The 15136-nt window shown below is 45.5% G+C and overlaps 1 protein-coding gene across 3 annotated transcripts in view; it reads right to left on the reverse strand.

Annotated features, from left to right (window-relative positions):
• The window catches only part of SPIDR (scaffold protein involved in DNA repair), a 2139604-nt gene extending 2124833 nt beyond the window's left edge, over window positions 1-14771 (reverse strand). For all 3 annotated transcript variants that reach the window (XM_085605664.1, XM_085605663.1, XM_085605662.1), the window contains exon 1: window positions 14640-14771. In XM_085605664.1, the coding sequence (XP_085461790.1) occupies window positions 14640-14654 (15 nt within the window). In that variant the 5' untranslated portion in view covers window positions 14655-14771. The remainder of the gene's footprint in view (window positions 1-14639) is intronic.
• Window positions 14772-15136: the final 365 nt, after the last annotated feature.

Genomic DNA, 15136 nt, shown 5'->3' on the forward strand with positions numbered 1-15136 from the left:
CTGGCTACATATTTCCACCAACATCTGATGTTTTCTTTTTTTTAATATTTTTAAGTTTTCATTGGTTGTGGTTGAATGTTTGAAGATAGAAGAGAAAAAAAAAAGCAGAAAAGAAAAAAAAGAAAAGACAAAACGAAACGAAGGTATCTAGTAACAGGTCAAGGCACTTATATACTCCCTTGCCCACAAACAATTGTGCGTTACGATTTCACTGTTGAAGATGAGGGAGATGAATCAATGCACTGAAGACCGCAGTTCGGAAAGGGCGCACATGTTAGATACATCTCGCTCCTCAATTAGAGATGACAGTACATATGGGCTGTTAATGCCCATGTTACTTTACAAATGCACGACAATTCCTGCGAAGTAAACACGTACTATGCCATAATTGTGAGATGAAAATATTTCTTTTGATGTAAACAGTGGCATGGTATCGATAATGTTGTTATAAGTGTAATACGTACCGTACGTACCGATGTTTAGAATCTATGTAACAGAAAAGATAAAATGTAATAAAGATATTTAAAGTATTTAAAGTGCGTGAAAGATTTGACAATTTTAAAGATTGTTTTCTGATCTGATGCAGCCTGCCTAATTAGATTAGTATAGTGGGATTTATTTTCTATTTTGAATTGCTGATGGTAGTTTTTGAGAGCAGATTTAAAAAGTGTAAGCTCCTCCGGTTTTATAGCTTTTCCTCTGTCGTGTTCCAACCATCTACTGTGCCCTTGTAATTCTTTTAGCTCTGGAGTACAACAGGGGGCAAGGACCTTGTTGGAAGCCTTCTTTTGCGGCGGGGCAAGTGGTGCAAAGATGTTACTAAGTGAGGCCATTCAGGCGTTGAAGGAGTGAGTATCTAGTGAGGGATCTCCTGTCAGGGTGGGTTTACCTCGCTCTGCTTCGATGTAGAGACTCAGATTGGCTAGCATTTTGTTCCATTTTTGCATAGTTTTATGGGTGTTTAGTGTGGAGTCCTCCGGAGAATCTAAGCTATGGAGTCCAATTGTAAAGGGAATAAATTTGTGGTCGGACCAGGTCATCATGACCTCCAACCTCAGACTGAATGTGATTTACCACCCTCCTGATCAAAATAACACCTTTATCGAGGAATGCATGGACATCTTCCCTTCACAACACACCAGCTTTGACAACAATATTTTCCTTGGTGACTTCAACATCCACTGGAGAGGCGTGGGCAACAGCAATGTGGACACTTTTGCCTCCTTTCTCAATACCAATGATCTCCAACAACAATGCCTTAAACCCACACAATATAAAGGTGCCATTCTGGATCTGATAATCTCCAATTCCCCCAAACTAAAACATATGACCCCTTCCCAGTGGACTGGTCTGATCACAGGCAGATTCCATTCTCCCTAACTGGCTCGCATACCAAAATATACAGGCAAACCCAAGAAAGAGAAAATATGGTTCAGGGACACATCCAACCTTGACACAGAAGCAAATGCTATCATGGCCCTTCCCACCCTAATTTTGATTAGACCTGATCTGGACATTAACGAGGCCTCCAGCAAGTCAACTCCAGCAAAAAATCCCTTATCGACAAATGTGTTCCCCTGAAATTCAAATTATCCAGACCAAAACTCTCAAGGCCCTGGTTCTCTAAAGAGCTTTATGAAGAAAGCTTGTCAGAAAATGCAAGAAAGACTGGAGACAAGCACCATCTCACCTGAGTTTGACTAATCTCTGCAAAGCGAGAAAACATTACAAAGACTGAATCCTCAGAGCCAAATCCTCCCATATCAGAGCCCGTGTGAATTCAACAAAAAACAGACCGAAGTGCCTGTTCAAGGTAATTTCATAGTCTACTAACCCCTTCACCACTTTGGCTCCTAAATCATCCGTGGCCGGTTGCAACTATGTGGATTTCTTTGAAATAAAAGTTAGAGCTATCCATATCTGGCTGCCCATTAACGACTACCTTGAAACAGGTAAGACTCTCCCATGCAAGGCACTACAATCATGGTCATCCTTCTCTCCAAATTCAGAACAGGACCTTCAACTCACAGACTCCAAAGTAAAACCCTCAAACCACATCACGACTCCATCTCAGGTTCTATCTGCAAATCCCATGCCACATGGTGAACTCCTCTCTCAAATAGGGCCTCTTCCCAGAACGACAAAAAATGGGGCAAATCACCCCTCTCTTGAAAAATAATCTCTCGATCCTGAGAACCTGAACAACTACTACCCAGTCTCCACATTGCCATTTTTAGGAAAAGACATGGAAAGTTACATAGCGTCCCAACTAGCCTCACATATTTGAGCAAGCAACCTCCTAGACACTCTGCAATCAGGTTTTCGACAGGGTCACAGCAGAGAAACTGCGATCCTCCAAATAATCAATGACTCCCTCAGAATCCTCGACTCCAGCAACTCCTGCCTCCTGGTCTTCCTGGATGTTTTCACTGCATTCGATATTGTCAACCATATGGACCTTCTTCGTACTCTTGATCTTCACATGGGATGTGGAGGTACTGTCAACTTGTTCACCTGATACCTATCCAACCATTCCCAAACTGTGAAAATGGGCAACTCACTCTCAAGACCAGTCAGCGTTTGCCAAGGGGTCCCTTCAAGGTTCGATCCTCTCCCCAATCCTCTTTAACCTCTACCTAGAACCTCTTCGTGTGATTCTCTTTCGCCTCTATACCGACGACACCCAAATATACTTGAAAATCTCTTCCCTGGTAGACATTGCCTTGCTCTCAAATACTCTCTTAAATAATGGATGGCTAACCTTCTTGCCCTGGACAGCTGCCCCGCCATTGTCCAGAGTGCCAGATTACTCAGCATCACCCTTGAAAATATCTCAATCTTCACAGACACATCGCAGCCATGGCCAACAGCGCACAACTCCAGCTTAGGCAGCTATGGGCCATCAGACAATTGATTCCGGAACAAGACCTCAAATAAGTGGTGCAGTCACTCGTGCTCTCTAGACTAGATTATGGACTTGCCCTCCTCTCAGGAATTCCCAAAGTTCACTAAGGCTCTCTAAAAGCAACATAACATGCTGCAACACGCTTCATTACAGGTCTCAAGAAATATGACCACATTTCCCCGGCTCTGCAAACCCTCCACAGGCTCCCCATTGAAGTGCGGGCTCAATTCAAAATTGCTTGTATTACCAACAGAGCGCTGCACTCCTCCTCACCCTCCTATCTAGAGGAGAAACTGACAATCTTTGGAGCAGATAGGGGTTCCAGAAAGGCCCAATCCCTGCTACTGGTACTCCCCACCTTCAGTCAAGAATGATACATGAACCAGTCTCTCTCTGGAAGTGCCACTAAAATATGGAACTCTCTGCCTCCCTCCCTCCGTCTAACCACATGCCTAGTAACCTTCAAAAAGGACTTCAAGCTCCACCTTTTTGACAGACATCTTAGCTAACTCACCCTCGACCAGACTTAAGTACTCTCTCTGATTGCGATCTGACCTGCGCTCGCTATATGACCCCACAATCTAAATCGATGCTTTAACTGTGTATTTCCTCTGCCTAATTGCTGTAACTGTTCTTGTGATTACTCCTTCACACACCCACCAAAGTAATCGTCTTAGTTTAATTACTATAAATATAACACGCTGTAACTCTTACTTCCTGCTTGTTGTATTGTAATTGTATTTTATATAGCATTTACTGCCCCGGACGAGGATTAGCATAGTGAAATTAATTTTGGGATGAGTCAAAGAAGGGATAGGGAAGCGAAGAATTTAGAATGGTTGTGTAGGAGGCAGGCTTAGTACACAACCATTCTAAATTTAAGTGAAGCACCTTGCACTAATCCAGACAACCCTTACAGTGATTTTAGTGGTCTTAGACAACCTTAGAAAGCTCTCTACGTGTTAGCTGTGGAGAGCAGCCTTCAGGCTTATCCAGAATGAGTGTTAAGCAGCTTGTTTTACCAGATCTAATCATGTAGTGTAGGTTAAACGAAAAAGAACCACACAGTGTATATATACAAATATTTCTATTTATCACACAACAATCAGTAACACATGGGTATATATCCTACCTGGAGATATAAACACAAATGCACACAATACTTAAATTGCAAATAGGTAAGTAAGCACAATACACAGTGGTCTCCAGGTGGACCAAACCATATACTAAACAAATGGAATGTGAACTGTGAATCAAGTCAGGACTTGGACCAGGAGACTCAGAAGAGCTGGAGAGCCAAGGAACTACCGAAGGTAAGTATCCAGGAGTCCCCACGGAGGCTGGGTACAGAGTGGAAACACAACCGCGGACTCAACAGAAGTCAACGGGAAAGTCGCTGTTGCAGTTTTGAAGAAGGACCTTTTCCAGTGGACCCTGAAGAAACCACATGGAAAACAGAAGGTTGGAGAGTCACCCCACCCGTGGATGTCCCAGGAGCCACGATACCTACACCAGGGAAGCTGGGTGCATAAGTGATGACGAAAACCACCGTAAACCACAATGGAGGACTTCAGTAAAGATGCTGCTGGTGAAGACAGTGCAAGAGTCCGTTGGAACCCAAGGGTGAAATCTTGAAGAGAAGAACCTGCAAGCAGGGGAGACACAGACTATGCCACTCGAAGGAGACCAGGAGGCATGGAAGAGTAATGCCCACCTATGACAGACGGTTCAAAGGAGTTGATGGTGACCTTGTCGCTGCAGCTGTGAGGACCAGGCAACACTGAGGAAAGACAGGAGCCATCCACGAGCTGTCGGAAGTCAAGAACCAGGAGTTCGGTGTCCGGTGTGAGCACCAACAAGCCTAGGCAGCTACAACAGGCACAGAAAGCGAGGAAGGAGCACCACTGGGACCGGCAAGGTCCAAAGGACTCACCACAAGCAGGAGAGTCAGAGCAGGCCCCGAGCAAGCAGGGATAAGACCCTCAAGAGGACTCACAGGCCAAGGGCACAGGAGTCATAAGAGGAACTCGAGCAGCTCACCAAAGATGAAGGCCCAGGGTGCAGAGCATGCGATGAGGATGCTGATCTTGGCCGTAAGAGATGCTGAGGCTTCTTGTAGCCTGAAGATCTCTGTAGTGCAGAGCCAACAAGCCTTGGCAACGGTAAGTCGACGCGGTGCACAGGAGTTCAATTCCAGAGGTTCCAACAAGGGATACTGGCCTCAAAAACGCAGAGAGGACAGGTCAGGCCTCGATGGAGTTGCAGAACCATCACCTGTGTTGCTGAGCCTTTCGAGGTCCGTGGAAAACCAGGAGGAGCACACTGGTAAGCTATGTTGCTGTGCCTGCAGGGAGTGACTCCTTCACTCCAAGGGAGATTAGATTACTTCGGGTGTCCTTGGTCCCCACAGGTCTGTTGAAGATCCTGGAAGAAGCACAGACAAAAAAGAATACTTGTAGAACAGGAGCAGCAGTAGGCTTCCTTGATGCAGTGTCGGTTCCAGGCGAAGTCCAGGTGTCCAGACGGTCGAAGAGTGACGTGGTTTCAGGCTTGAGTATTGTCCCACGATGAATCTGAGGACCCACCCACAGGTAATCTCTTTTATACCCTAAGAAAGGGTTAGGACGACTCAGGGGTCCCACCCACAGGAGGGACTGGACAGAGGGGAGGATACTCCCATGTCCTTTGACCAGTTTCGCGCCAGAGAGTAAGCCAAGGGTTACCAGAACTGGTTCCAATTGGAGTATGCAAAGAGGGCACAAAATGTGCCCTTCAAAGATATCTGGTGGTGCTGGCAACCACCCCCACCCCAATACACTAAATCCTGTCTGGGACGTGGTCACACTTCTCTGTGTCAGGAAACCTATTATTCTACCTTCCACTGCTTGAGCTTAGATCAGCAGCAGGAGGGCAGAATCGTGTCTGGGGTCGGCAGCAGCACTAGCTTGCTGGCAGACCCTGAATTGCTGTTACTCAGAGTACTGGGGGCTTCCCGGAGGAGCCCCTCAGTGCATGGAATCATTCCTCCAACATCGGTAATGGTGTTGGGGTAGGATTACAACATGTTTAATACAAAACATGCCCAGGATCAGCACAACCACTATATAGTTAGCCATCTTGTTATGATGGATGGCCACTCTATGTATCAAAATGGATGACCACACTTACAAAGCCTGGAGAATCGACTCCAGAGTTTGTAGGGGTGTCCTGCTCATGCAGGGGCACCCAAATACTTATAAACCAGCACCCTGCCTTCAGGATTGAAAGACCTGCCTTAGGAGTGACTTAAAGGTTTTAAGAGTAGTGACCTCAGACTAGAGATTGGGGGCGCTAGAGGGTGCGCTGCGTGATGGCTACTCTTTGAGGCTGCTCTGCCGGTCAGGGACAATATCCTGCTTAAAAGTACATTTACCGGTGATTAACCAATATGAAAAACACCTCCCCAAGCATCGGAATGCCTGCGCTGCATCAAGGGGACATTCGATTTACCAACCAAGCTCTTGGCAGTGAGAAAAGCGATCATAAAGGTCTGCAGCGAGGAACTTAATCGACGACTTTAAGATGGCGGCTGCGCACACTGTGTAACGACAAATCAAGTAAGGAACCACACGCTGTGCACTAACTGTCCCGATGGCGAACCGCGCTGCAACTCAGATGTAGTGACATCTGCGGCCACCGTGGTTTGGGAAACTTATAACCCTGGAGTGGTGCCTGGTCTGCGCAGACAACGACACGGCTGGGAAATTCACAAAATGACGGACCCGGGTGGAAAATAAACCAACTGTGCGCCGCTGAAGCGCCCTATGCGGATGACTGACCTGAGCAGCAGTACGACACAACCCCTGATCAGGCAAGAGCGCAAAAACCCCTAAGCAGCGCCCTGCGAATTAACTTACTACCGCGTCGTTCCCTGCCACCAGCGCAGCTGACGAGCGGCTCATTGCCTCTGGTGCTGCGGCGAAGATCTCCCTCTTCAGGACACCACCACTGCCGCACATCCCGCGCTATGAGACAGCGTCACAATCACCGCCTGAATTGCCGATGCCATTGATGGAATAGAGCAAGTTGTCACTGCCGTGCTTGATTGGTCTAAAATTGCACTTGACACAGCATAGCAAATACCTGCAAACTGCGCTGACCTCGGGGTGTGCGTGTATTACATGTGGACCAACATTGCACCGGGGTAATCAGTAAGCGCCATTGTCCGAGATGTTTTCACACATCCTTTGCTTGTCGCCGGAAGCACAGTGTGTGGTGCTGTTGAGCCGTGAGTCAAGTGCGGCCCGGTCCACCAGTGTGATGCTGCTGAGGTGGGAATCGCGTGGCTACTCTTGGGATCCATTGTCGGCACTGCTCTTACCACCATGCTATAACGTCACGCCCAACCCACCAATCGCCATTTCAACTATCCAACTGCGCGGGGGCAACGGCACACTAAGATACAAAGTTAGATGTGGAACAAACTACCAGCACAGTCATGGAAACCGCACTTCAGGCTATACAGCAAAGCCTCCAAGCCATCAACGGGAACTTGGACTCCCTCACCCAAAGAGTGGACAATATCTCCAATAAACTCAATAAGCATGGGAACGTCTCGACGCAGCAGAAGACCGCATAAACGCAGTGAAGGACGAAGCACACAGCACGTCGCGCAAATGTACAGACATGGAGAAAATCCTGTAGGTCATCCAAAGTAAAGCCGAAGATTTGGAGGCGAGATCACGTCACAACAATGTCCGCATCGCGGGAATTCCCAAAAGCACAAATACGGGACGAATGGAAACCTATGTAGAAGACATGTTGCGTGAACTATTTGGAGCCAACAACTTATCCAACATGCTGGTCATCGAAAGGGCGCACCGATCACTGGCACCCAAGCCCCCCCGGTGCCCAACCAAGACCAATAATTGCCCGGGTCCTTAATTATACAGATCGCAACACCACTTTACGATTGGCTAGGGAGAAACAGCAAATCAATTACCAATGTAATAATCTAGCTTTCTATCTGGACTTCACAATGGCAGTTCAGACAGCCCGCAGAGATTTCAACCCTGCCAAACAGAAATTATGAGAACTGGGTATTGAATATGCAATGTTGTACCCTACAAGGCTACGGGTGACATGCGACAGGCGCGTGACTATACTCCAATCACCAAAGGCTGCCCAAGACTTTATAAAGAAGACAATCACCAAAAGAAAGGCTCAAAGAAACAGACCAGGACTCCGATTTAAGCGCGCACAGATGCAGACCGCTCTTTCGACACTGTCCACCAGTTGTTTGTCCCGGAGCGAATACCGACGACACGAGAGACGTGCGTGCCCGGCAACTAGTGCTGCACTAAACCTGGACTTTGTGTCGAGCATCTAGACTGCGGAACACTTGTAGACTCACGATGCGGGCGTATATTGTGCCACTGGAGTCTGGGGAGGTGCTGGATGACTTGCACCCACCGCCTGCCAGCAGATGCACCTTGGACATAGGCGACGGTGTGATCAGCCCTCATCTGGTGGTGACGGTGTGATCAGCCATAAGACATGAAGTGCGCACTCGTGAACGTAACACCAATGTGTGTTAGTGTCAATAGACTCATGGTCCTCGTAAAAGGCACAATTTAACATTGTCCCATAGCACTATAGTCCACAAACGGTTACTGGGCTACTATTATTAAACGATCACCCAACGTAATAACTGTACTATAACTGTAAGCGAAATAAACCTGCCACTGTGAGACATCCAAGATGGGTGATCTGCCCTGGCCTTTCAACTATGCCTCACGAACACCCATACACTTGAACTTACCAGTATGGGACCTTTGAAACAGGTTACAGGCGTGGTTCCTTGGACCCACGCAACTGGGCGTTTCTCTGAATAATATGTACATGTTGCTCCTTGTATACTAGACATAGCATGTATGTCAAAAATTATGCACTCGTGTTGATTACACACGCCCCGACCACATCCACTGAGATGGATGGAGATGCGTGTACTCGGCGGATCCCCCCCAGTGGGAGCTCCCCAACATGGTTCTTGTTCTGTTGCTAATGTTGTACTGGGAATGTCTTTGGTGTGATTGGGATACCAAAGTGGGAGGGGGGAGGGGAGGTTGGGAATGTTCTTTGTTTCACAGGCTACTATATATGCACTACTTTGAAATGATTAGAGTCACTATTACTCATACATCCAACACCACATTATCTACAGCTATGATAGCTGCATGGGATACATGCAGGAAACTAGAACGCGCCACAAATTTAGCTCATTCCAATCACAATAGATAGGCTGCAACCACCACAGCTTAATTTACTGTCCTGGAATGTCAGGGGGTTGAATAACGAAAAAAGATTAGACAGATATTTGCATATCTGGATAGACTATACGTAAATGTAGCCCTTCTGCAGGAGTCGCATCTGGCTCCCTCCACTAAATGTACTATATGGAGCAAGTGGGCGGAACCGGTTCTGACTTCCTCATACTCCTCTTACTCTAGAGGTGTGGTGATCCTAGTGAAAAAAGTTACACAATTTCACAGGGAGCACACCATAACAGCCGATTTATAATAGGTACAGGTCATCTTAGAGGACATCGCATCGGCTTAATCAATACATATGGCCCAAATGTAGATGACCCTGGTTTTTACACATCACTATGGCGCTAACTAGATGACTTACCTGAAATGACCATATTGTGGGGCGGAGACTTCAACCTAACTTTGAATGAACTTCTAGACCGATCGGATTCCTCAAGAGAGCCACATAAACAAGCGGTAAATGCGGTAAAAAACATTATGTCACAGTACACCTTAGTCGATATCTGGAGAACACGCTACCCCCATCATAGGGAAGCCACATATAGCTCCACTGTTCACAACAGCTGGTCTCGTATCGACTACTGGCTGGGGACAGACAAAAGCGTATCCTGGACTCGATGCATTAGACACCTGCCCAAAACTCTCTCCGACCACAAACCGGTGCTCTTGACTATCAAACTTCCCCATTATACACCACCACCATATATCTGGCGTTTTAATGCCAGGGCGTTACTGGACTCCTCATATACTGACACCATTGGACAAGCAATTATTGACTAGTTTGCTTTCAATCAAGCCTCCACAGATGATCCCAGTTTACTATGAGAAGCATTTAAAGCCACTATAAGGGGAGTCTGTATTAGCACTAATGCTGGCATATTAAAGGACATATGAGCCCAACTTGCCCAACGAGAGCTCCGACTGGGTGCCCTAGAACGGGAATTTTAGCAGACGCATAACATGTCCACCCTCAGCGATATTCGACCGGTCATGTCAGAATACCAAAATTTTGCAGAAGATGAACTCAAATATATTTCCAAACACCACATTACACGCACATATGGTGAAGGAGGCAGACAAGGCCGCACTTTAGCACGTAAAATCTGTACAGGACATAAGGCACATACGGTACTTTCGATAAAAGATGATAATTGCACACCCCACTATGATACAAAGGGCATACTGCAAGCATTTATGGATACATATGGCGAGCTTTATACATCGTGACAAACAGCCACCCACACTGAGCTTAAGTCATATCTGGAAGGTGTGGCATTAGCCTGGCTATCGGATACACAGAGGGAGTATCTCTCACAACCCGTAACGGTAGAAGAAGTCATCGAGGTAGTAAAATCTCTTCCCAATGGTAAGGCACCAGGCCGGGCGGCTTTACCAGCGAATTTTATAAAGCATATATTTACCTGCTGGCCCCTCACCTTGTAGAAATGTATGGGGACGCACATAACAACCAGATTCTCCCCCCTATGCTGAGAGAGGCCATGCTCATTGCCCTTCTGAAACCGAATAAGGACCCGGAGAAGTATGAAACCTACAGGCCATTATCCTTGATCAACACTGACACAAAAATCCTTTCCAAACTGATTGCGAAGCACTTGCAACCACTTATGACTAATATCATATTACCAGACCAATTGGGATTTATACCTGGTCGATCGACTGCTCATAACACTTGAACTATTTGCGTTATCACACTACCTGGCCCCAGATATGCAAGCAGCGGCAGTCCTTCTGGATGCAGCAAAAGCAATCGACTCGATCGAAATGGACATACCTCAACACCATATTACACAGGATGGGTTTCCCCCCAATTTTCTTGCAATGGTTCCCACAGCGGGGATAAGAGTTAACAACTACGTGTCAGACACTATCCAAATCAAACGCGGCACACGCCAAGGCTGCCCCCTCTGCCCCTTACTTTTTGCAACTGCCCTAGAACCTCTGGCATGCAAATTACGGCAGGGCCATAAATATGCCGCCCTTCAATTTCCACAGAGGCCACTCAATATCTCACTATATGCAGACGATATGGTTTTATATGTCAAGAACCCGGAGGTAAACCTGTCCTCGCTACTAAGAGAGTATATTAAATTTGGTCGTCATTCCGGTCTCCAAATTAATTGGGCTAAATCCCTTATTATTCCGTTGACAGACACCACACCCCCACACAAGGCAGAATTTGCACTTGAGTGGCAAACAGAACCAGTCAAATATCTTGGGGTATGGTACCATCGTGACCCAGAAACGGTTATCCGTGTAAATTATGGGACGGTCATCAGTAAGCTAGAAGAGAAAGTTGAGCGCTGGATACAGCTACCATTATCACTGGCAGACCAACTGGCCGTTATGAAGATGGTCATTCTGCCTAAACTCCTCTACCTACTAAATAAGATTCCTATTACCCCGCCGAAAGCAGTATTCCAAAGTCTAACAACGGTAGTAACTCGCCTGATTTGGGCGGGCAAACAAACACGCATTGAGCTTCGGGCCTTAACATTGCCTTTTTCCAAAGGAGGTTTTAAAGTACTGGATTTCCTCCTCTATTATCTATGCGCTCAAGCGCAATATGCACACTATTGGTATCACCCCATCCCCTATTTGCCTCATATAGCTATTGAAGACGGAGATGCGCAACCCATTCCGCCGAGTGCTATCCTACCACATAGACGTACCAAAATACACCCACGGGCAATCGACACCATTGACACCGCAACTGCCGCTTGGCAAAAGATGGGGAAACTAGCAAATAAGTTGCCAGTCAACGCACTAGCACTACCCTTGCGCTTCAATCTGGAGTTATCAGTTACCCAGGAAAAAGTAGGAACAGACCTATTGCGACAAGTGGGTATGGATATGATGGGTGATATATATGAGGATGGTAATTTTATCGAACCTAAAGATTTACTATACATTAAAATCAAAAGCTACTTTTTCAATTCACCTATCACAGACTACAAGGAGCGATTAAGAAACTCTATCCCACATACCCCAAGAACCGCCACAACTAAACACACTGCAAATGATTATCACCACGCCTCATAACACTCATATGGTAACACGCCTATATACGCAACTTCAAGGCGACATCGATGGTAATACTCAAAGCATGGACACGGTGGAACAACACGTTGGACACTCCCCTAACAGAGGAGGAATGGGTTGTCTGCTGCACCACAACTAGTATGCTAACACCGAATGGCAAATTACGCATTCTTCACTATAAATACTTACACCAAACATATCATACTCCTACTCAACTACACAAATATGGCTTACGGTGAGATGCACGCTGCCAGAGGTGCAGTGCAGATGGTTCTGATTTCATACATCTGGCGTGGTACTGTTTATCTATTAGAGCATACTGGACTGAGATTATTCGCTTGCTAAACAAAATGTTGGGAGTTCCTATTGAATGTTCAATTTGAACATGTCTGCTAGGCATAATCAATACCGTGAGATCTACCAAGCGGAAATTTTGTATGATAGCGCTGCTCTTGGCTAAACGTAGAATTTCGGTATGTTGGGGCAGCAGGTACATTCCACAGACCAAAAACTGGATTAAGGACATGGCTTATTGTAAAGATACTTTAAAACATTATGAGGAAGAGTTACCCACAGGATCCAAGCCAAGGGATTACTGGATGTATCTGGTTGCCTTTCTACAAGCCCACCACTGTTTAACTATGATTTGTTATTACGATGTAAATATGTAGCTGATGATGAGACAAACACTTTGGAATGTGATGTATAACTACTTGGCATAATATGTAGCCCGTATGTTTCTTTGTTCGTTTTCAGCATTGTGTATCTTTAATAAATGCTTATAAATTAAAAAAATTTAAACAAAGAGTAGTGACCTCAGATATAAGAAAACTTATATCTGTCTTAAGTGGTGCTAGTACTAGCTTACACAGGAATACATATTATATCTAGATACATATAATCAAATTAAAGTTTATATATACATGGATATGTTGTATATTTGTGTTTGAGTATGGTGGTTATGTAACAAAGAGCCAACTCTTGAGAAGGCTTCTAAAAATAAGATAGTTATCTGTGGATCTTATGTTTGGGGTAATGAAGTCCATAGCATTGCTGCTTAAACAGAGAGAGATGTGCCATTGATGTTGTTTCTTTTATATGGTGAGATTTTGAGCTGCGGTGCCAATCTGGAGCAGGATGTTCCTTTGTTGATGTATAATTGATTTTATTCCCGATTAACTTTAGTAAGTTATCTAATTTATTTTATCACTGCAGGGGCTGACTGTTGTCAGGGCCTTACCAATGTCCTTATAACTTGACCTTAATGGTAATCTAGGCATTCCTGCAGTGAGAGAATCAAGTAAACAATACTATAAAAAGTGCACATGGTCATCATGGGGAACAGATTCTTGAATATCGTACATTTTAACTATCTAGTCTGAAATGATCCTGATCAAGATCCGGCATACTTCCCAGCATTGGGTATGTCACTGTGCTTTCTGGTCTGTAACTGCCTGACAAATATTTTCGGAGAAAAGCCTCAACTGGTGTTTTCCAAGTTCATTACGAATTCTAAAGTGGGCAAGGCGTGTTCATAAATAGTTAAGTGCTCTGATGCCTTCAGGCCATATCAGCACCATATAAAAATTGCAAAAATAAGTAATCAGAATAACAGGAATTACCAGTAAGTGATCTGTACATTACCACGAGATGTCTGACAGCCTAATTGAGGGCCTGTGGCTTGCTATGAAAATTACACTTTGTGATACTGGCGCCATTGTCCACTAAAATGCTGTTGCCAAACAGAATACAGGAATCTTCTTACAAAACGTGGCATCAGCCAATCAAACACAAGCGCTGCAGCTCAACTCCAAATGAGAATACACGCAACTAAACGTTGCATGAGATTTTCTCCTGGGCAGAGTGCTGCTGGCACTTCCTATCCTACCATCCATATAGATACCAGTAACATAATTACTTGCCTTTTGAAGAGGTTCACATCTGTGACCCAGGGTAGCCAAAAAATAGGTGCTTTTTCGGTTCCTCGTTTTTCAACAAAATGTTACCTTGATGTTAATAAATGTTCCCCACTTTGACCCCATATTTCTACTCTAAATAAGCAGAGACAATGGCAATGCTTTCGTGGAACATTCAGTCTGTGACACATTGTTAGCGGTGAAAGAGTCCAGGTGTCGTGTTTGAATGACACACTTTAACAACTAATAATTAACTTTCTATATTGTTGTAGTTAGTAGTCAACTTATGAAAGAAAAACAACTGTGTCAACATTTTCTAAAAATACACTCCCAACAAACGTAGGAGGACTGTCACTCGAACACAGTCAGTGCAACCTCTCAACTGTTGCAGAAAGTACGTGGGATTTGTAAATTAACCCCCAGTTACCAGTGACTATTCCCATGCCGTACCTTCCGCGGCGGCATGATCCCTGCTTCTGCTGGTCTCTATTTATATGTTGCGTGACGCGCGGGAGAAAAGTTTCTTCAAAGACACATGTTACTACATTGCCAGTTTGCCACAAGGATGTGGGCGGGCCATTGTGTAATGACGCGACATGTTGGGTTCAGGCAAAAAGTATATATAAAAAAAGTCAAAACACGCAGTTACCAAAACGTTCAGCGTGGATATTCTAAACCCTATGGAAGACATCCAGCATTGCCTGACTACACTACGTGCGTGAATTTACTCTCGATAATACCCGCCGCCTGACAAGAGACAGACGAAGGACAACGCTGCAATCCTTCTTCCAAGGTTTAACTGCGCCTCTAACCCTTTTATAAATGTGTCGGCCATGTTAGAGTGGTGACAAAATGTATAGAGCGAGCCAAGATAGGGGGTAGCCCCCTCGCTCGCGGTGAGTTTGTCTGTCTCCCCTCCCCGCCCCGGCCCTGTCCCTGGGCAGTAC

This window comes from Triturus cristatus, chromosome 5_1, assembly GCF_964204655.1.
Source record: "Triturus cristatus chromosome 5_1, aTriCri1.1, whole genome shotgun sequence".
Lineage (NCBI taxonomy): Eukaryota > Metazoa > Chordata > Amphibia > Caudata > Salamandridae > Triturus > Triturus cristatus.